The sequence below is a fragment of the Mustela putorius genome, unplaced genomic scaffold, assembly GCF_011764305.1.
Source record: "Mustela putorius furo isolate JIRA1106 unplaced genomic scaffold, ASM1176430v1.1 tig00537350_pilon_pilon_pilon, whole genome shotgun sequence".
Lineage (NCBI taxonomy): Eukaryota > Metazoa > Chordata > Mammalia > Carnivora > Mustelidae > Mustela > Mustela putorius.
The window spans coordinates 7,053,019-7,073,698 of record NW_025422471.1 but is presented as its reverse complement, the minus strand read 5'-3'; the positions used below and the strand labels follow the sequence as shown (position 1 = coordinate 7,073,698).

The following is a 20,680-nucleotide window of genomic DNA, read 5'->3' as shown; positions in this document are numbered from 1 at the left end:
CTCTCCCTGCTCCCACCCTTTGCTCGTACTCTCTCTTGCTTTCTCTCTCTCTCTCTCTCTCTCAAATAAATAAATAAAATCTTTTAAAAGTTAAAATAAAATAAAACAAAAATAAAGTCCTTCTCTTCTGTACTTCTTTCAAGAACTCAGCATAGGCATGACTCAGTTAAACTTATTCAGAGTTACCTATGATTTCCTGTTCTTTTGAAATACTTGTCCATGCAACTTTTACAGGTCCAGGCGTTCTTTGAAAATCAGTCAGAGGCAACCTTTCGGCTTCGCTGTGTCCAGGAGGCTCTGGAAGTCATCCAGTTGAATATCTGTTGGATGGAGAAGAACCTCAAAACTCTGACATGGTGGTTGTAGCATGCACAACTGTGCCCCATTTTGTTGCCCATTCAGAGAGCTTGTTAACGTGGGCTCTGCTGCTTTTGCAAAAAGCCAAGGTGAAGTCAGAATTGCTGCCGAGTCGTTTGCAGTCTTTAGGAGTTCTAGTTCGCTCAGGGCCCGTCTGTGTTTTTCATCTGTCTTTCTTGAATTGTCTTTGGGCAGTACATAGTTATTTATTACAAAATTATATTCACCTATATGCCAACATCTACAAAAACAGTGAGTAATTTTTCTACTTTGAAGATACACAAATGGGGGCGGGGGGGGGGGACGTCTGTTTTGGTTCTGTTCTGTTTCTCAGTATCCGGAAAGTACTGACCCAGCGAAACAAGGGAAGATCTACCGTGGGAGCCGGCCTCTGCGGGCGCTGCTTTGCCAGCCTTGTTGCTGCCTAGTGATAGATGATAGATGTTCCTTGAGTGTGGTACAGAACATAGCTTCAAAAACTATGGTAACGAAGTCTGCAAATCCTACAACTGTTAGAAAACTGATCTCAGGTGTGCAGATCTACTTTGGTTTGAGGTTTTGATTAATCTTTTATTTTCCGAAACAAAGTTTTAAATAAGATCTATAGCTTCTATTTTTTTTTCTTCTGCAGAACAGCCAGGTGCTACAGAATTTTTAAATTTTTGTTGTTCTGAAAAGCTAAGTAACAAGGATAAGAGATTACATTTTCCAGATATCTAGTACTTATTTTTTCATCTTTTAGGAAAATGTTTCAAACTGAGCTAGCTTTAATTATAATTATTTTATTTATGAATTCCAATATTCTCCCAATCTGTACACCTTTATCATTCCCTGCCATAGATATACCTTGTGTTATAGAAGAATATGTCTACATGTGTGGTGAGCATTTTGTTAGTACTGTTGTCTTTTATCATGACTTTATCACTGTTACTAAAAATAAAATTAGTTTAGGTTGCCTTTGATGTTACCTGATCATAGACACTTGCCCTGTCAGTCATACTCCTGTGTAGATTTTCATGTTATATGGTAGCATATATTAGAAGCATATTTTAAAATAGGGCCTTTGTGAAATTGAACATTTTTATTTGAAGTTCACCATAGTACCTTAAAGGAATAAAGAGAATATGGGATAGGAGTAACTTGATTCAGATTTAATATGGTGGGCTTTGAATTTTTTCTACTATCAAAACAGTACTTTTCTTTAGTTGAAAAATCAGTGGGTTTTATTTGTTTTGTTTTATTTTGTTTCTATCATGGCCAAACTAACTGATTAAAAGGAATGGCCAAGGAAAGAAAGAAAGGGAAGATTTCTGAAATCGTATGGCATTTTCACTCCTTGTAAAGGAGAAATACTGTACTTGAATTTTTCGAGCTATGCAGACTTAATACCTAGATTGTTGAGTTTCTTTGATTCTTAGGGGAAAAGCTTTCTTCCTAATAATTTTTGAGTACTTAATATTTTGTTTGAAAACATCTTCTGTGTACATAAAAAGGGTAGATACCCATTTGTGAGCACTTAAAACACTCCAGAGAATCAATGGGAAAGGTCACCTTTTTTTAAGTTAGCAGGTATACAGTGAAAATATGTGGGATTGTGTATAAAATTATATTTTATTTTATGAAAATATTTTTATATACCAAAATTTAAAATGCTGGCAAGCTAAAAGGTAGCTTTCTTTAATCCTAGTGTGTTTTTCCCCAAGTTAGTCTTTTCTAAACATTTACCTCTGGTTCAGAGTACAAAATATTATATCCTGAGAATTGCAGAATCCTCTAAAGATGTGTTATGGAAACTGGGGTGATTGTAGGTCTTTATTCCTCTTGTGCTCAGCAGACGAATAATAGTTTAGTTGATATTGGAAGTTAGTGTGTTTTTATATTTTTAGAGTGGGGAAAATACTAAACTTTTGAGGGGTTTTTTGGTTGCTGGTTTTTTACCATGTTATATTACTGAATTCCACTTTGATACAGAGTTTAAATTTTGCTACTTCTCAACATTAGTTAAGATTCTTCAGTTATACCTGCCCATCTTTCCATTGCTCCTGTAATGTGTGTTAACTCTGCATATGGCAAATCTTATCTTGAATTATATCATTTTTCCTGAGTGTGTGTATATGTGTGTGTGGGCAGAGGGTAATGTTTAAGTAATCCTTATCAAAACATGGGCTAAAAGAAGAGCTGCCTTGTAATCCATTGCTTTCTTTGTACTCAGTCTGTTCATTGCCATAATGCGGGATCCCTGCTGGCTGTAGTTCTATTTGTAGGCCTCCCCTTAGAGTAGCCCTCACCTCACTGTTTCCCACAGAATTCCATAATTTTTAATGTCAAGCTAACCCATCTCGATGGCACTTCCAAAAACAACCCTTAGTCAGGAATATAAGGCTATGAAATAGGTAGAACATGTGACATAACAGGCATAACTGTAGCTTTTGAAGTTTTATGCCCCCTCCCCACACTTTGGCTTAGCCATGGTGTCTCTGAGAACTCCCGTCTGTGCGCCTGTGGCTCGCCAGGCCTAGCGTGACGCGGTCGGGTGTTCATGTTCATTGCAGACGGACGAGCTGCTTGAACGTAGTAGAAGACACCCATTATGCTGGATGATTAAGAAAGGTAAAGTTGGGAATTTGGAATTGTAGAAGGAAAACTGGTGCTTTGGAGATGAAGTAGAAATCTAAGGCATCCAAGTTCTTTATCAGCAAGAGATTGGATACATTAAACTGCAGGTACCCCCAGCTGGTCCCCATCTCATCGTTTTCTAGAAATCCCTGTAAGTGAAACTGTGTTGCCATTGTGTGAGTGTTCCTGAACCTTCTTTCCATCCCAGGTTCCGCTTAATTCTCTTTGCAGTTCATGTTTTCATTTTATTGTACTTGAGCCTCTGTAGGAACAAAAGAGCTGTCAGAGGAGTTCTGGGTATATAGAGGCTCTGGGGCTGTGTCATTCTCCCTGGGGACCGAACAGAGTCCTTTCTGAATACTGGAAAGTAAGAAATGAAAGTTAAGTGCTGAATTTGTCAGATTACTACTGGTAGCCTGTTACTGAGTTGTATTGTAAAAGCCAATGCAAACTAAAGCACCTGGGCCCATAATGTGTGGTCAGATTGCTGAGTATTAATGTCACCCCCTTTCATTTCATGGGGATGCAGAGAAGGCGTAGGAGTCCAGGACACGTGTCTCGCCGAGGATAGCGTTTCCTGGGTGGAGTTTGCAAAATGAGATCTGAATTCCATAGGTCCGATAGAGCTCTTTTTCTCCCTTTTGCCTTTGTTATTTGGTTTTTACTGCAATGAATCTTTCTAAAGAGCTTCTTCTCTCCCCACTCTGACACTTCCGTTTGTACTTTAAAAAAAGAATGTGTGTAATTTTGCTAATTTTTGCATTCTTTTCTTTCGTGCTTCATTCTCTGCACTGGCAGTAGGTCCTGAACGAGAAGTGGCTGTTCACACGTGGGATAAATCTCCTCTCCTCCCTTTCCCGTCTCTGCATGTGCAATAGCCCATAGAGCAGTGGATTGATGTCTTTGAGTGGCTTTTGGTGGGGAAAGGGGTATATAATTTTTGAATGTACATATGTGGTTTTGATCTACTTTTATTTTCCTTCATTCTGTGTACTGTCTTCTGATAAAGAGTGAGATACTGTCCTGTGAGAATCTCTTCTGCCCTTCCTATATTGCCTGTGTGGGCAACAGCTGCCCAGTAGTTACTTGGTGTTTCTTTTTTGGAAGTTGATGGTGATACTGGGGGTGTGGGGGGCAGAGCAGGGTATGTTCTTTTTAAAATCCATGCAGAATGTTTTTGCTGTTGTTTGTCGGTGTTATTTCATTTTGCACTTTGTTCGTCTTTCTCGTGGTTCATTTTCCTAATGAACGGTGGCAGTCCGGAAGTCTGATGGATGCCCAGGTATCGCTTCCCTTGTTGCTTGCATGGACAGTAACTACAGATTAGTTGTAGCTGCTTTTGTTTGGATCTAGTCTTGTGGGGTGGGGGTTGTGTATCATCCTTTCAGATGTATATCTGTGTTATGCCCCTTTCTTTATGTTTCACCTTATGTATGTTCTTTTGGATGTGTGCAAACATATTTAGTGAAATTGAGGTTCAGAGTATGACAGATTTCCTGTTTGCCCTTTTTCTTATTGCCTTCTTGGGTAGTAGCTGATGTTTTGTTTTGTTTTGCGGGGTGGGAGAAAGCAGGGTATGTACTTATATGTAAATAGACTTCCTACTACTTGACATTACTTATTCATTTCGTACTGCCTCCTCCTGAGAGGATGTCAAAGTACGCAATGAGACGTGGAGGTCCGGATGTATGACATTGTCCTCTTGTCCCCTTCCCTTATTGCCTGAGTGGGCAATAGCTGGTAGAGTAGTTGTTGGAGTGGGGTTTGGCGGGGGGGGGGGGGGAAGGGATGTGTACATGCTGTATATACCTGTTTTTATTACCAAGTTGTATTATTTCATTGGGTATCCCAACTGGAACTCACCCAATGAACCACGGAGGTCCGGATGTATAACAATCTCCTCTTGTCCCCTTCCCTGATTGCCCAAGTGGGCAATAGCTGGTAGAGTAGTTAATTAGTTTCAGGGGTTCTTTTGTGGGTTTGGGGGTAAATACTTTAAGTGTGTGTGTGTGTGTGTGTGTGTGTGTGTTGTGTGTGTGTGTTTACTTCCTTATTATATAGTGCTTCTCTGTGTACCCAGTCTTCCACTTGGACACATAGGTTCCTAAAGAACCATGGAGTTCTAGATGTGTAGCAATCTCCTCTTCTTCCTTTCCCTTTTTATCTATGTAGGCAATAATTTTCAAGTAGTTTGGGTTTTTTTGAGATCTTGGGGGTGGGAAGGGACTAAGGGCGGGATATAGACTTTTTTGAAAACTGTATGTACAGTGTTCGTTACTACATTGTGTTACTCCATTTGTACCCCGTCCCTTCCTTGGACATGGGGGTACCTAACGAGATATGGAGGTCTGAATGTATGACGGTGGCCTCTTGTCCCCTCCCACTGTTGCCTCTGTGGGCAGTAGTTTTAGAGTAGTTCTAGATGAGTTTTTTTACTCTACCCCTCCCTCCTCAGAGAGGGTGGGGATATGTACTTTTTAAAATGTATATAAATATTTTTGTTCCTTTTTTCTGTTACAACATCTTGTACCTAGCTCTTTCCATGGATATTTAGGTACATGATGAAAATCAAGGTTCATTCTATGAAAAAAATCTCCTCTTCTCCCCTTCCCTTATTGCCTGTCCAGGCAATGACTAGCGGCATAGTTGTTTAGAGGGGTTTTTTTTGGCAGGGTGGTGGGGGCATTTCTGGGTTTACATTTTAAAAGATGTACATATACGTCTGCTGTGGTGGTGGTGGTGGTTGTTTTGGTCTTTTACTTTGAACTGGTTTTTTTTGGTTTGGATTTGTAGATACGCAGCGTAGTGCAAAGGCTGAGATCCAGAGGCGTGATAAACCTGTTCTCTCTTCCCTTACAGCCTGTGCACGACTGTATGAGGATACTGGAGGACTTGGTGTTTGTTTTTTGTGTTTGAAGTTCTTAATGGGGAATGGGCTTATTAGGTAAGATAGGTGGTTTTTTAAATGTATATAAATGTTTCTGCTTCTTTTTGGTGTTTACTTCATTTTGAATCTAGACCTTTGCATGACGATTTAGGTACTTACCGAAAGTTGAGATTGATTCTATGAAAAATCTCCCCTACTCCCCTTCCCTCATTGCCTGGCCGGCAGTGGTAGAAGAATAGATGTTTAGTTTCTTTTTTTGGGGGGGTGGGGGGTGGGTGTAGTCTGAGTGAGAGAGAGAGAGAGAGTGTGTGTGTACACACACTCTGTGTGTGTGTGTGTGTGCGCACGTGTATGTGTGTGTGTGTAAAAATTTTTTTAATGTATATAAATGTTTGCTACGTTTTGTGTGTTATTTCACTTAGTACTCAGTCCTTTGTGGGACTTGTAGTTACATAATGAAACATGGAGGTCCGTACGTATGATAAATCTCCTCTGCGTCCCTTCCCTCACTGCCTGCATGGGCAATCGTTTTATAATTTGGGGTGACTTTTTTAAGGGGGAGGATGATTTGGGTGGGCTATGGGGAGGGGAAAAGGACAGGATATGAACTTTCAAAAACTGTAAATAAATGTTTTCCTATTACTGATTTTGTACCTAGTCTTAGCGTGATGTACAGGTACAAGATGAAAACTGAGGATCAGTGTATGACAAATCTCCCCTTCTCCCCTTTCCCTTATTGCCTGCGTTGGCAATAGTGAATAGAATAGTTGTGTGTTGCTTATTTACTTGGTTTTTGGGGAGGGGTTATATTTTTGGCAGGGGAATATTCTTAATATGGGTGGGGGGTTTTTTGTTTCGTTTTGTATTTAGTTCTTTGCTTTGCTATCTCTATTGGGACCTAATGAAAATTCAGTTTCATAAATGACAGATCGCTTCTTCCTTTCCCACATATTTCTTCATTTAGCAGTGCCAAGTATAGTTGTTGTTTTGTGGTTATTTTGTTTTATTCTCTAGATATATGCCTTTAAAAATATAAGTGTATATAAGCACATATCTAATCTTTTTTTTTTCATTATTTTTCATTAATACATAGTCCCTTTCCGGGTTGTGCATGGATCTAAAAAAAAAAAATCAAGTCCCACTGAATCCCTGCCCTCTGACTTGAAAGGCATGGGGTGGTGTAACTCATGGCAACAAGTATAGAGCAAAGAAGTTGAGAGAAGACACTTGGCTGTGGTTGACTTAGGATAGCTAATCAGATTCAACATTTCTTGTGTTGAGTCAAACTGAAGGAAATGGTGAGAAGAGACCTGTACTTTGGAGAGTTCAGAAAGCCAAGAAGACAATCCTAAGTACAAAGTAGGTTTAAAGGTCTTTGCTGATGAATCTTTCAGTAATAACAGTGCTGCCTAGAACTTGTGTGAAGACCCTTGAGAGTAGCTTCTTTGGGGGGCCTGGAATTCTGACTTATCTACAGAAGTCTCCCATAGTTCCATTGATAGCATGTTCTTATGTAACCGATACAACTTACTTTGATTTTTGGAATGAGTGTTTTGAGTTATGGCCATAGTTCTAGTGAATAACTGCATGGGCCCCAAAATAAATCATTCCACAACGAATTGGGGGACAGGCCCTCCCTCAGCGCCCATCTATGGTAGGGCAAGTTGGCCCTTTACTACCCAGAGCTCTTCTGTGTGGCTGCTTCTCTCTCCTCAGTTCTCCATTAGCTGGACCATTCCTGTTTTGTTTTTTCTTTTTGTCTTCAGCGCCTGTGGTATTAGATGTTACCCTCACGTACGCTTAAAAATGTAAGCCCGTGTTGCTTCATCAGCTGTACGTTTTTGCATGTGTTTCATACATCCAGACTTGGCGTGTTCACTTTCAGCATTCTTGAGTCGTACTGACTCTTCACCCACCACATGGTAAATGTTAGGACTCCATGTTTGTCTGCATCAAAGAAAATGCATGTGTCAAGTCTCTCACTCCCTCTCTGCCTCTCTTCCTTCCTTCCTTGCTTTTTTTTTTTAAGCTTCTGAGCAATCTTTGTTTGTTCTGCAGTTTATAATGAATATAATGCTGAAGATTTGCCATATTATTTTATTATATATATTTTTTAGAAATGTTGATAGGACTCCTAGAACATTTGCAAAAAGATACCATTTACCATATCAAACTCTCAGGTTCTAGTGTTCAAAAATTAGCCTATACTTTGCTGTTATTTATACCTGCTGCTGTAGAAAAAAATAAGAGTTTGTTCATGACACATGTAACTTTGATCATAAATAAGCGAGAAAGGGGCACCTTTTTGGAATTAGTCATGGTAGTCATTAGTGATATTTCTGAACAGTTCTTAATTTGAAATACTTCAAAGAAGTAAAGGTCATGGCTTAGCTGAATGAAATGCTCCAGAATTTGCACTGTATAAACCATCAGTACATAATACACTTGTGTGTGTAAGTGTGTGTGTGTGCATACAGATTTATATATATATATATATAGAATTATAGCATAATTGGAGCATTTGCATTATTCAGCAAACTCACACTGAGACAAAACTTAGTCTTATAGCCGTCTTGATTAAAGCCAAGTGTTCCATGTTGCTATGAAGAGTAGTCTCTTTCAAACACTTTGAAAAGCAATTACTTGGAAACTTGTAAAAGTATTACATTTTTGTATTTAAACACCTAAGTGGATCTCCAGTTCTTTGAATTTGAGCTTGTGGGTGGAATTCTAAATTTGTATCATAATCTGTATTTTGTGGAAAATTTTGAAAACAGTATGTATAATATATATGCAAATTGTGTTGTGTCACTTGTAAAGGGAAAAGGCTTATTTTTCTTTATATTTCTGATAACTTGTTTTGCATATGACCAGCACTGACTGAAAGGCATGTGTAATTGCAAACACTGTTGCTTTTTTTTTTTTTTTTTTTTTTTTTTTTTGGTGAAATGAAAATAAAAGTATTTAAATATAAACGTTGTGTGGCCTATTTGGATAAAAAAAATTAGGTATGTAAAATGGTGCATCTTCTCAGATTACATGCTCTACCAGGATAGTGACCATACTCATTGTGTTGCATGATTTGGTTTCTACCCCACTAGGACCCCAGTATCTCTACTGCCTGTAACTCAAGATTTCTCAAACTCACACTATTGATATTTGGGCCTGTCCTGTGCTTTCTCCGATGACTAGTAGCATCCTCAGCCTCTAATGTAAATAGCAAATACAAATTAATGGCAACTCCAGTGTGACAATGAAAAATGCCTCTAGACGTTGCCAAATTTTTCCTGTGATGCAGTGGGTATTAAAACTTTCAGTGGATTCTTGGAGCAGGGGTCTCAGTAACAGTTACAGGAGCTCTATCTAGGGCAATGATTTACTTTTTAGACCGAACTGCTTCTTATGAATGCTCAGTACCAGTTGATACAGTAATAGTTAAGTACCTTACTCCGTATGAGACATGTAATGACATATGCCAGTGAAACCAAAGATCATTCACGATCTGAATTTGAAGGTGAAAGGACACTGAAAGTTACCAAGGAAACCCCACCTTGCTGTGATTCACATATAATTGGAGTGGGGGTGCACAGCTTTCAAGGGAGATGGTGAGTTGTTGTTGTTTTTTTTAATTAAAACTATATATTTTATTTATTTATTTATTCATTCATTCATTCATTAAACATTCCTGGTCAGGTCGACTAAGAGTTTCTCTATTCTAACCCATCATGAGTGGTCTTGAGGGACAATTAAAAATTTCTTAGTCTTCCAGATGGGGTAACTAGAACCAATATTCTCTTACAAGTAGTTGTTAAGGCTTAAAGTTGGGCATTTTAGGGCAAGTACAGTGTCTCATCATCCCCTTACCCAAAACCTTATTTCTTGGGACACAAAACTATCTTGAAGCTTTACCTTTTAAGAATCTCTTATATATTGGAGAATCAACAAAGTGAAGGCAACCTACTGAATGAGGAAGATATTTGCAAATGATCTGTTAAGAGGTAACTATCCAAAATATATAAATGACTTACACCACTCAACACTAGAAAAACAAATAATCTGATTATTATGGGCAGAAGATCTGAATAGACATTTTTCAAAAGAAGACAATATGGATGGCCAGCAGACACATGAAAAGATGATCAGCAGCACTCATTGTCAGAGAAATGCAAATGAAAACCACGATGATAAGTCACCTTGCATCTGTCAGGATGGCTAATATCAAGAAGACAGGAAATTTCAAGTGTCAACAAGGATATGGAGAAAAAGGAACCCTCACGCACTGTTGGTGGGAAGGTAAACTGATGGAGCCACTTTGGAAAATGGTGTGGAGGATCCTTATAAAATTAGACAGAATTACCATATGATCCAGTAATTTTACTACTGGTCATTTATCCAAAGGGAAAAAAAAACATTAATTTGAAAACCTATGTTTATTGGAGTATTATTTACAATAGCCAAGACATGGAAGGAACCTAAGTATCCCATCGGTAGATGAATGGATTTCATATATATATATATAGATATATATATATATATTTCATATATATATATATTTCATATATATATATATATAATGGAACATTATTCAGACATAAAAAAGAATCAGATCTTGCCATTTGCAACAACATGATGAATTGGAGGTTATTATGCTAAGCAAAATGAGACTGCAAAATACCATATGATTTTGCTCATATGTGGAACCTAAAAACAAAGCAGAAAGAAACCCATAAATACAGAGAACAAACTGATGATTGCCAGAGTGATGAGGGGTACGGGGATGGGCAAAAGGGGCGAAGGGGCATGGGAGGTCCAGGCTTCCAGTTAGGAAATGAGTATGTCATTGGGATGAAAGGCACAGCGTAGGGATTATGGTGAATGGTATTGTAACAGTGTTGTATGGAGGCGGATGGCAGCTGTCCTTGTGGGGAGCTTAAGGAAGAGCTGTTGAGTCATGTTGTACATCTGAAACTAATGTAGCATTGTGTCGTCAACTATACTTCAACTAAAGATCATAATATGCTAGAGAAAGGTTCTTAGGGAGTTGGGGAGGTTTTGATCAAAAGCTACTGGTTACAGTTTTTATACTTTTTTATTCATTGATACTGCAAAAACAGTTGAACTAAAACCCTTTATAAATGTAGAGAAGAGCACTTTGATTTCAATGGACTTTTTGATGAGAATAATAATAGAACTTTAGTTTTTTAAAGTCATTTTTAGGATTCATGGCATAGAAGAGTTTGATTCAGTTATATTTTCTTTTTGCTTTACTTCAATTCTTACCGTAAAGCCCTACCTGCCCCCCACACCCACTGCAGCACACACACGCATGTGCACACACACACACAAGCATCCAGGGCTTCCTAAAACTTGTGTGTGAGGTGAACAGTTGACTTACATGCTCCACAGGCATGTTATTACCAGAGAGCAAAAACATACTTTTAAATCATCATTATCGCCCACCTTCACTAATTAGCAATATGTTTCCAGTGCTTTCTGCTTGGTATTCATTTTTATTACCTTTCTTAGGGATAGTCATCGAGTCAGTTACGTGATTGTGATTTCTGTTGTTGCCTGAACCGAATTAGAATCAGGACCTTTGCTTATATGTATAATAACTTTTTTTCCCCTAATATCCCACTTATTTCTTTGAAAGGAAGAACATAATGTAATTAACATAATAAAATGATAAAAAAAAATGGGTTAGAGTAGGCGATGTTGCTGAAGGGGCAGACAGGAAGCCACGTCTGCTTAGGAAGGCTAGTTAGCTGACCCAGGTGTTGCTTATTCACAGGCTGTTTGTCTAGAAGCAGCTGTGGCTAGCTGCGAGCCCTTCAGTTTGGTGTCTGCTGACGTGACCCTTCTCTGTGAATGTAGCGAGTGTCGGGTGCTTCGAGCAGGTTGGTGCACTGGCTGCCCGAGGCGTGTAGTGGCTGCTTCTATCTTCATTTACATCACCTCCCAGCCCTTTGTGATTTTTTAATTGAAGCTGAATTCTTGGAGTATCACTATTTTGACATAGTAGCAAAGGTAATGATTCCTATAAATTTAAAATATTTGAAAGGCCATGGAACATAGACTAGCATTGATCAGGACTGGAATCGATTCCCGGTTCAGTCATTTGCCACTTGTTACTTAATTCCTACAAGCCTCAGTTTCCTCCAATAATAAAACAGGGATACTACCCACCTTATAAGGTTGTTCACCTCACAATAAATAAAATATCTATAAATTACATAGCACAATGCCTATAATTATCAAAGTTAGATAGTAAATGTCAACTGATATTGATAAAACTTTTTGCTGCTTTCTGGGCTACACAGATGTTAATACCCTCAGTTCCAGATGGAAATGAGTTTGTTTTTTTTTTAATTGAATAGGTTATATAACTTGCCAGTTAGGAAATTAGAGAAATAGTGCTCGCTTTGGCGGCACATATACAAAAAAGAAGAAGAAGAAGAAGAAGAAGAAGAAGAGGAAGAGGAGGAAGAAGAAGAAGAAGGAGAAGAAATTAGAGAAATAATTTTGGTCTAATCCTCTTTGTAAATGTAAGCCATAGATATGCAGATTTGAGAATTATTATAGTATATTAGAAAAAGCATGAAGTTATATAGGTTTCACAACTGAAATAATGTCCTGTCACTGAATTTGGTTAATTATAAATATGTATGAAATAAAATCCTGATTATTGACTAATCTGCAATAATGGTAATAATACCTACTTTGTAGGAATAACATCAGGCAGGCACAGGTATATGGGAAATAAATCTGGTACTTTGTAGGTACTCAGTAAATACTCTTTTTTCCTTTCAGTGATTTATTTGCCTTAAATATGCAAAAGAATTAAGCATATACAAGTCTTAGTTCTAGCCAGAAAATCTATGGTACAACTTAGCATGTGGCAGAGAAATTGGCCAAATGTGTTAAGATCTCTCTTCATGGGACGCCTGGGTGGCTGAGTCATTAAGCCTCTGCCCTCAGTTCAGGTCATGATCTCAGGGTCCTGGGATCAAGTCCCACACCGGGCTCTCTGCTCAGCGGGGAGCCTGCTTCCCCCTCTCTCTCTGCCTGCTGCTCTGCCTACTTGTGTTCTCTCTCTCTCTCTCTGTCAAATAAATAAATAAAATCTTTTAAAAAGAAAGAAAGAAAGATCTCCGTGCTAGAGAAAACCTCCCATATGACATAGTCTAATTCCCTCCTTTTACTGATAATATAAGGGCACCAGAGGCTATGCCTTAGCGAAGACCCCCAGAATATAACATTATATGTTGAATTTGTATATGTGTTTGTATTAGAAAAAGTTTGTGTTGCCTTTGACACAAATTACATGCATTGGCCTGCAGGATACCATTTCCTTGGAAACAAGAGTAGTAGAATTCACTATTGAAAGAGGTGTTTGATTATTTTAATGTAGAGTATGGAGCTAAAAACTACCCTAGTATTTTAACCTTTAAACTCAACAATGTGGGGGTGCCTGGGTGGCTCAGTCGATTAAGCGTCTGCCTTTGGTTCAGGTCATGATCCCAGGATCCTGGGATCGAGCCCACATCAGTCTCCTTGCTCAGTGGGGAGCCTGCCTCTCCCTTTGCCTCTCCCCCTGCTTGTGTTCTCTATGTCAAATAAATAAATAAAATCTTTAAAAAAACAAACGCAACAACAAGAACGATCTACTACAATCTCCAAAGCGTCAGTATACAGACGTTAACATCCATATACCTCATCCACATACCCTTTTGTGCATGTTTGAAGTAAGTGGGTTTCAATGAAGTAACCTTTCTCTGGTAGGAGATGCTAAGGGCAGACAGAGGTTCAGACAGACCTCTGTCACCCCCACGGGAGACCCCAAGGAGGAGAAAGCGGTGGTTAACAATGGTGAGGGGGGCCATCGTCATCATGGGTGATGAACTGGATGGAAGGAACACAGATATCAGCTTCACCAACTTCATGTAGAAGATGAGGAAGTTCACAGAAGTTTACAGTCGTGGGAAAAGGCATAGTATTAACATGTAATTTTAAAATCATTTTCACATATTTAATCTTTATTGAGAGTTGGGGGGCATAATGGATGTCAGTTGACCTTCCTCTGCCCTGCCTCTCTGCCCATTGTCTCTTTTCTGTCCTGAGCAAACCTGAACTTAGAGCCTATTGCCTCTTACAATTCCTTCCTACAAACCCACTGCTGCCAAAGCATTACTGAGCATTGCAAATTTTCCCCGGGATTACATAGGGGAGAATCTCGTGCCACAACAAACAGCTTCATCCTCACTTAATATTTCTCTTCTCCGGAGCCCCTCCCTCACCTTGTTGTTTCTGTGGGATCTTTTCACTCACTGTACTCCACCAAAGTGTGCATACACATGGACACCGGGACACGCAAACACACATACGCCTCACGGACTGCTCATTCTTCCTCCTAGACATCTCCTTGAACTTGAAATGTCTCTCCTCTGTGGCACTGCACATCAGCAACCACACCCAGATGCACACGGCCAAGTGCATCAGGAGCTCTGGGCAGCTAATGGCCTGTGGTGAACAGCTGGCCCCGTGATTTAGAGGACCCCTCTGTGGCCTTTTGCTATTTATTTTGCTATATTCCTTGTAATCTTACTCCCAGCACCTTCTCCACTATGTTTCAAACAAGCACATTGTTCTCATAAAAGGAAACTTTATCCACTCCATTTGATTGGCAACCAACTTTTTCCTGTTTTTTTCTAGGTTAACATGAGAATGAGCTTATAATATCTGAGCACATCCTGACTCTGGGTGAGAGAAAAGCAGCCCTAAATTGATCTGGTAGAAGACGGAAACCAGGCCGTCGTTTTCAAAGTTTTTTATGGCTCATTCATTCAATAAATATTTGTAATCATCTACTCTGCACCAGGCCTTGTGAGAGGTGGGTACATGAAGCTCAGCTCTAATGGGAGCAGCTGGCTCCAGCTGGGAGAATGCCACCTGGGTTTTATAAACACTGCCTGCGCAGTGGGTGGTAGACCGGCGAGGACATTTGCGTTCCTGAGGAACAGAAGTGAAGGGCGTGCCATGGGAGGTTCTAACTCTGAGGCCCAGAGTGCTTACAACCACCCCAGTAACCGCACCGCCCTGAGTGGGGTGGGGCTGGGGGGACTCTCGTGTCCTCCACCAGAATTCCCCTCTGCTCATTTGGGTGTGCAGCGCCAGGGAAAAATGGAGGCCTCACCGCAGGGACTGCATAAGTGGCCACATGTAATGCCTTGTGTCACTGACTGGGAACCACAGGCACTTTGGCTGGGCTCTGAGTGACCACGCAGGTATTCATTCCTAAGGGTGTTCCAAGTGAATGACCAGAGACTGGAAGTTAATTGCCTGTTGCAGTTTTACTCCAGGTTCCCCCCAAGTTCTAATTAGCCATAAATGAGCTTGGCTCACCTCAACCCAAGTTGTAAGAGTGCTTTCTTGTCTGAGTTGCTCCGTGTAGCCAAGCAAGAATAAGAAGAGTGTTTCAAGGTGGACTTATAAATGAGGGAGTCTTGATTTACAACAACGTTCAATAAAAGGTAGAGGGCTTGCCTGACGTGGAAAAGCCAATAGGTGATGTCCCAGAGTACGATGAGTGAAATGCGCAATATGGGAAATGCACTGCTTGTCTGAAAGGCTTCTAAAGGATAGGCACTGTGCCTCTTTTATTTCAATGACTGCCCCTGAGCCTCAGCAAGGAGGCTTGATCTCTCGAAGTTCCCTGCTTTAAATTAAGAGCAGTCTGCAGAGACCTTTTAGAACATGCTTGGGATGCATCAGCAGCAGCCAGTGGATTAAATAAAAACCAAAAACCTCTAATGGCTTCTGTCCTTGCCAGTGCTCCCCAGGAGTGATCAAGAGCAGGTGGGAAGACTTGTTTGTCCTGAGATGGCTGAGGGTCCATACAGTCCATGCAGAAGGAATCCCAGACTCATATAGAGATAGGGAAATTTGAGTGAAATGGAAGGAATCCTGGAAAATGTGCTCCTGTGAGAGGACACTAAAGAAAACAAGTCTGTGAAGACTGGACAAAAACAGAAGTACTTCTCTCTAGTTTAAAAGAGATGGCTAGCCAGCTCTAATAGACATCCCATACCTTCCTGCAAAGTGGTCAGAGCTCTAATCTGACTTAGGCAGCCCAGAAATCGCCAATGACCAAGAAATGAGTTGAGCTGTTCTAAGCAGGACTTGCTGCAGCAAGAGACTGGGAAGGTGGTACTTTCCCAGGACAGCCAGATCCCATCTGGGAGGAGTCAGGCCATGGCCTTGGAAGGAGGTTACCAACTCCCAGAGGTGGGAATGTGCTGCCAGGTCCTTGCAGGCAAGGGATCTTCCCTAGGATCTGTGATATAAGGGTTTCTGAGGGTTAGGCAAGAAGAGTGTGGTCCTCAGAGCTGTTCCTTGGTTACCTTGCAGATGGTTGTCCTGAGTTAGCCCAGGAGCATGTGCCATCCATATGGAGGCCAAAGTACTGACTATTTGCCATGAAATGTGCTTCCAAAGGACATCACACTGAGTATACAGAAGAGAACAGCAGCTCAGGGTCTTCAGCCTCCAGCTGATCCAAGGAAATGTCCTCTTTCACTTGTTACCAGGCAAGCTCTGTAAATAGTTGGTAGAAAAACACAGAAGATACATTGAGACCAGACTAACAGGAAGGTTGGGTATTGCAGGTATTGGGTCCTGGACTTGGGGAAGGCAGTCTAGCAAACATGACCTTGTAACTTCTGTGGCTCTACTCTCCACAGGGTTTGTTCAAGGTGATGATGCTTTGAGGCAGATGATTCATGATTTGGAATTCCAAGCTTACTGGATGTGCCATACACACTAACAGTCCACTTTTGCAGATTGCCTAGCAGACTAAGAAGTATCCCTGGAGCCAGGAAGCCTCTCTGTTTTTTCATGAAGGCCAGCCAATGACTGGGGAGGGGGCCGAGATAAGCAGGTAGATTAAGGCTTTTAACCTCTGAGGTGTATAGTGGTACTTATTTCCTCGTATCCTTGTATATCATTTGTATCTCTTTTCCTATTGTGGATAAGAAATCATTTCTGGCCCAAGAAAGGTAGTAGAAGCAGAAGATATCACAAGAAAAGAAAACTACAAATCAACATTCTTTATAAATATAGATGCAAATATAGTATAATATATATATATATATATATAAATATAGATGCAAATAGAGCTCAACTATATGAATCCAACAATATATATATAAAGGATTACGCATCATGGCCAAATGAGATTTAGTCCAGGAATGCAAGGTTGGTTTGATACCCAAAAACTAGTTTAGCCCTTCGTATCAGTAACACATCATAGAATAAAACATCAAATGACATGACCATCTCACCAGATACAGAAACACTCGACAAAAACCAATGTACTTTCATGAAAAAAGATACAATGAAGTAGGAATAAAGGAGAACTTCTTCAACCTGCTAATGGGCATCTGTGAATAACAATTGCTAATATCACATTTAATGGTAAAAGATTGAAAGATTTTCTCCAAGATCACAAACAAGATGACGAGGCCAATTTTCAATATATCTATGCAACATCATACTGGAGGTTCTAGCCAGAGCAATTTGGCAAACAAACAAAAACAACATCAATAACAACAAAAACCCAGAAATAAAAGGCATCTTGATTAGGCAGGAATAAGTAAAAACCATCTCTATTTGTAGTTGGCATGATCTTACACATAGAAAACCCTAAAGTATAAAATATATATATATGAGAGCTAAGAAATGAGTATATAAGATTATAGAAGACAAGATCAATGTACAAGTCAGTTGTGTGTCTAAACACTAACAATGAATAAGCCAAAAATGAAATTAAGATATCAATTCCATGTATTATAGCACCCCCCAATATTAAAAGACTTAGGAATAAATTTAACCAAAGAAGTTCAAGATATGTATGCTCTAAACTATAAAACATTGCTTAAAGAAATTAAAGAAGATCTTAATACATAGAAAGATCCCATGGAACATTTTGTATTGTTAAGTCAGTACTCCTCAAACGTACTTAGAGATTCAACACAATTTCTATCAGAATCCCAGCTGGCTTCTTTGTAGGAGCTGATGACCACATCCTAAAATTCCATGAAAACTCAAGGAACCCAGAATAGCTAAAACAATGTTGAAAGGAGAACAAAGTTGTAGGACTCACGCTACACAATTTCACAACCTACTATGTACTACAGCCATCGAGACAGGTATGGTAGAGCCATAAGGACAGACATACAGATCAATGGAATAGAATTGAAAGTCCAGAAATAAACCCATACAGCTACAGACAATTGACTTGTTTTATTTAAAGATTTAAAGATTTTTTTTTTAAGATTTATTTTTTAAAGTAATCTCTACACTTACTATGGGGCTCAAACTCAGAACCCTGAGATCAAGAGTTGCGTGTCCCAGAGACTGAGGCAACCAGGCTCCCATGGTTAATTGATTTTTGACAAGGGTGCCAAAGCAATGCAATGGGGAAAAAAACAATGTCTTCAACAAATGGTGCTGGAACAGCTAGATATCAACATATAAAAGAATGAATATGAACCACTACTTCATAACATATACAAAAATCAACAATTAATCAAAATGGATCAAAGGCCTAAATGTAAGGGCTAAAGATATTAAACTCTTAGAAGAAAAACAGCTGTAAATCTTCATGACCTTCAGTTAGGCAATAGCCTAACTGCCAACAAGCAACAAAAGTGAAATGAACCCGAGGTCATTAGAATTAAAAACTTTTGTGCATCAAAGGACACTATGAAGAAAATGAATTGATACACCACAGAATGGCACAAAATATTTTCAAATAATATGTCTGGTGAGAGTTTGGTATCCAGAATATATAAAGTATTCATATAACTTAACAGTAAAAAGACAACCCACTTAAAAAATAGGCAAAGGATCTGATCTTCTTTTCCCAAAGAAGATGTAAAAATAGTCAGCAAGCACATGAAAATATACTTAACATCATTAGTCATCAAAAAATGCAAATCAAAACTCATCGGGTCCAATTCACAATTATAACTTAAAACTGGAAAATAGTCAGTGTTGGTGAGGAAATAGAGAAATTGAAACCCTCATACATTGGCTGGTGGGCATATAAAAAAAAATTCCTCAAAGGGTTAAAGAGAGTTACTGTAAGACCCATATTCGGGTACCCAAGAATTCAAAACAATGCTTATATAAAAAATTGTAGATGTATGTGTGGATGTTCATTGCTGCATTATTCATATTAACTAAAAGCAAAAACAATCCAAGTGTCATTAGTTAATTCATCGATTAATAAGAGAAGTGGTATATCCATTCAACAGAATAGTATTCAGCTGTAAAAATGAATGAAGTAATGATAACATGCTCCAACATGGATGAATCTTGGAAATATCATACTAAGTGAAAGGTGGGATGAGGTACATCTCATTTAGAAAGTCTAATAATTTCACTGTTATCATTCCTTCACTCTTCTGATCCTGGACAGAGAGCTCATGCTGGAAATCTCTGAGTGATGTGCTAGGTCCTATCTGTGAACTACAAAGGCCCAACATTGCCTCAACACCCTTTCTTGGTAAAGCTGGTCCATTGACTTATGGATGAGTTAGGTACCTGCCTAGCCTCTTCACTGTAGCTCAGTCAAGATTGATTGACCCAGGAATGAACACCTGGTGTAGGGGAAATAAATCACAATTCGGGTAGATCCAATCAAGTGCTCCAAACTTCACAACACTGGGGCTTGGAGGAACTCAATCCATCAATTCACAGGGACTGGTTGCATTTATGAAGCTGATTTTTAAAGCTTACCCTGATGCAATGGTAAGGTGACTAATTCCTGGTTTGCCTGAACTTTCCTGGTTTTAACACTTGAAAATCTTGCATCACAAGAACCCCCCACAGTTCAGGCAAACTGGGTAGCTTGTCACCCTAGAAGGGTGCCGATATGTATACTGTGGAGCCAGTATACATATTGGTGCAGAAGTGGGCAAGGGAAGCAGACGTATGTGAGCAGAGTTACAGGGGCTAGCCCTAAAATCAGTGAGAGCTGCTGCCTCTTCTCCTGATGATTTTCCAGTTCCTTCCTCTTCTCACCTATTCATCTAATACTGGACCAAAGTTTATTGACCATTCACCTTGTTTTAGGCAATTTGGTAGAGATAAAGATGGTCTTGAGGCCTGGATTTCTTCCCATTCTTGGGTTTTCCAAGATACCCAAAACCCTTTCAAGAAATTCTATTTTATGTTGAGTGAGTCTCTATTCCTTGAAATCAAACTATCTTTAAATACTTGTCTGTTAAAATGATGGAGGGCCCAGGGAAGAGGGCAGGAAGAGGGTGTTTCCGCTTAAAAATTCCACAACTCTTCACATCAGTGGATAAAGGATTCTCTGTTTACGGTATATGTCCACCTGTATCCTCCTACAGGACCAAGTTTGGGAACAGTGACATCCATAGGTCTTAACGGTTGGGAACAAGAAGACTAAACAGACATTTTAGACATGCAACTTGGATGAAGAAAACTTCCAGTTCCTTCCTTTCTAAAAGGTCTCCAATGAATCCTGGGTGTTCTCGCTAGACCAGTGGCTTTCAGATGTTTTTTACTTCTACCCTGAGAAAGACATACAGCAAATAGGGTAGATATCACCATGAAAGACTCTGCAGCAATGAAAGCAATGGACCAGAGTACAGATAGTGTCTTTTTAGTTTCATTTCATGTAACTTATAAAAAGCATGAGCCCAGAAGAAGGAATATTTTACAAAAACATACATGTATAACAAAAAAAGTTAACATTTAACACATGATAATGGTTGCCTATGGGGGACAAGG

The 20,680-nt window shown here is 39.5% G+C and overlaps 1 protein-coding gene across 2 annotated transcripts in view; it reads left to right on the top strand.

Annotated features, from left to right (window-relative positions):
- LOC101682451 (leucyl and cystinyl aminopeptidase) overlaps positions 1–8,800 on the top strand; it is a 110,986-nt gene extending 102,186 nt beyond the window's left edge. For both annotated transcript variants that reach the window (XM_004769950.3, XM_004769951.3), the window contains exon 18: positions 235–8,800. In XM_004769950.3, the coding sequence (XP_004770007.2) occupies positions 235–366 (132 nt within the window). In that variant the 3' untranslated portion in view covers positions 367–8,800. The remainder of the gene's footprint in view (positions 1–234) is intronic.
- The last annotated feature ends 11,880 nt before the right edge of the window (positions 8,801–20,680 follow it).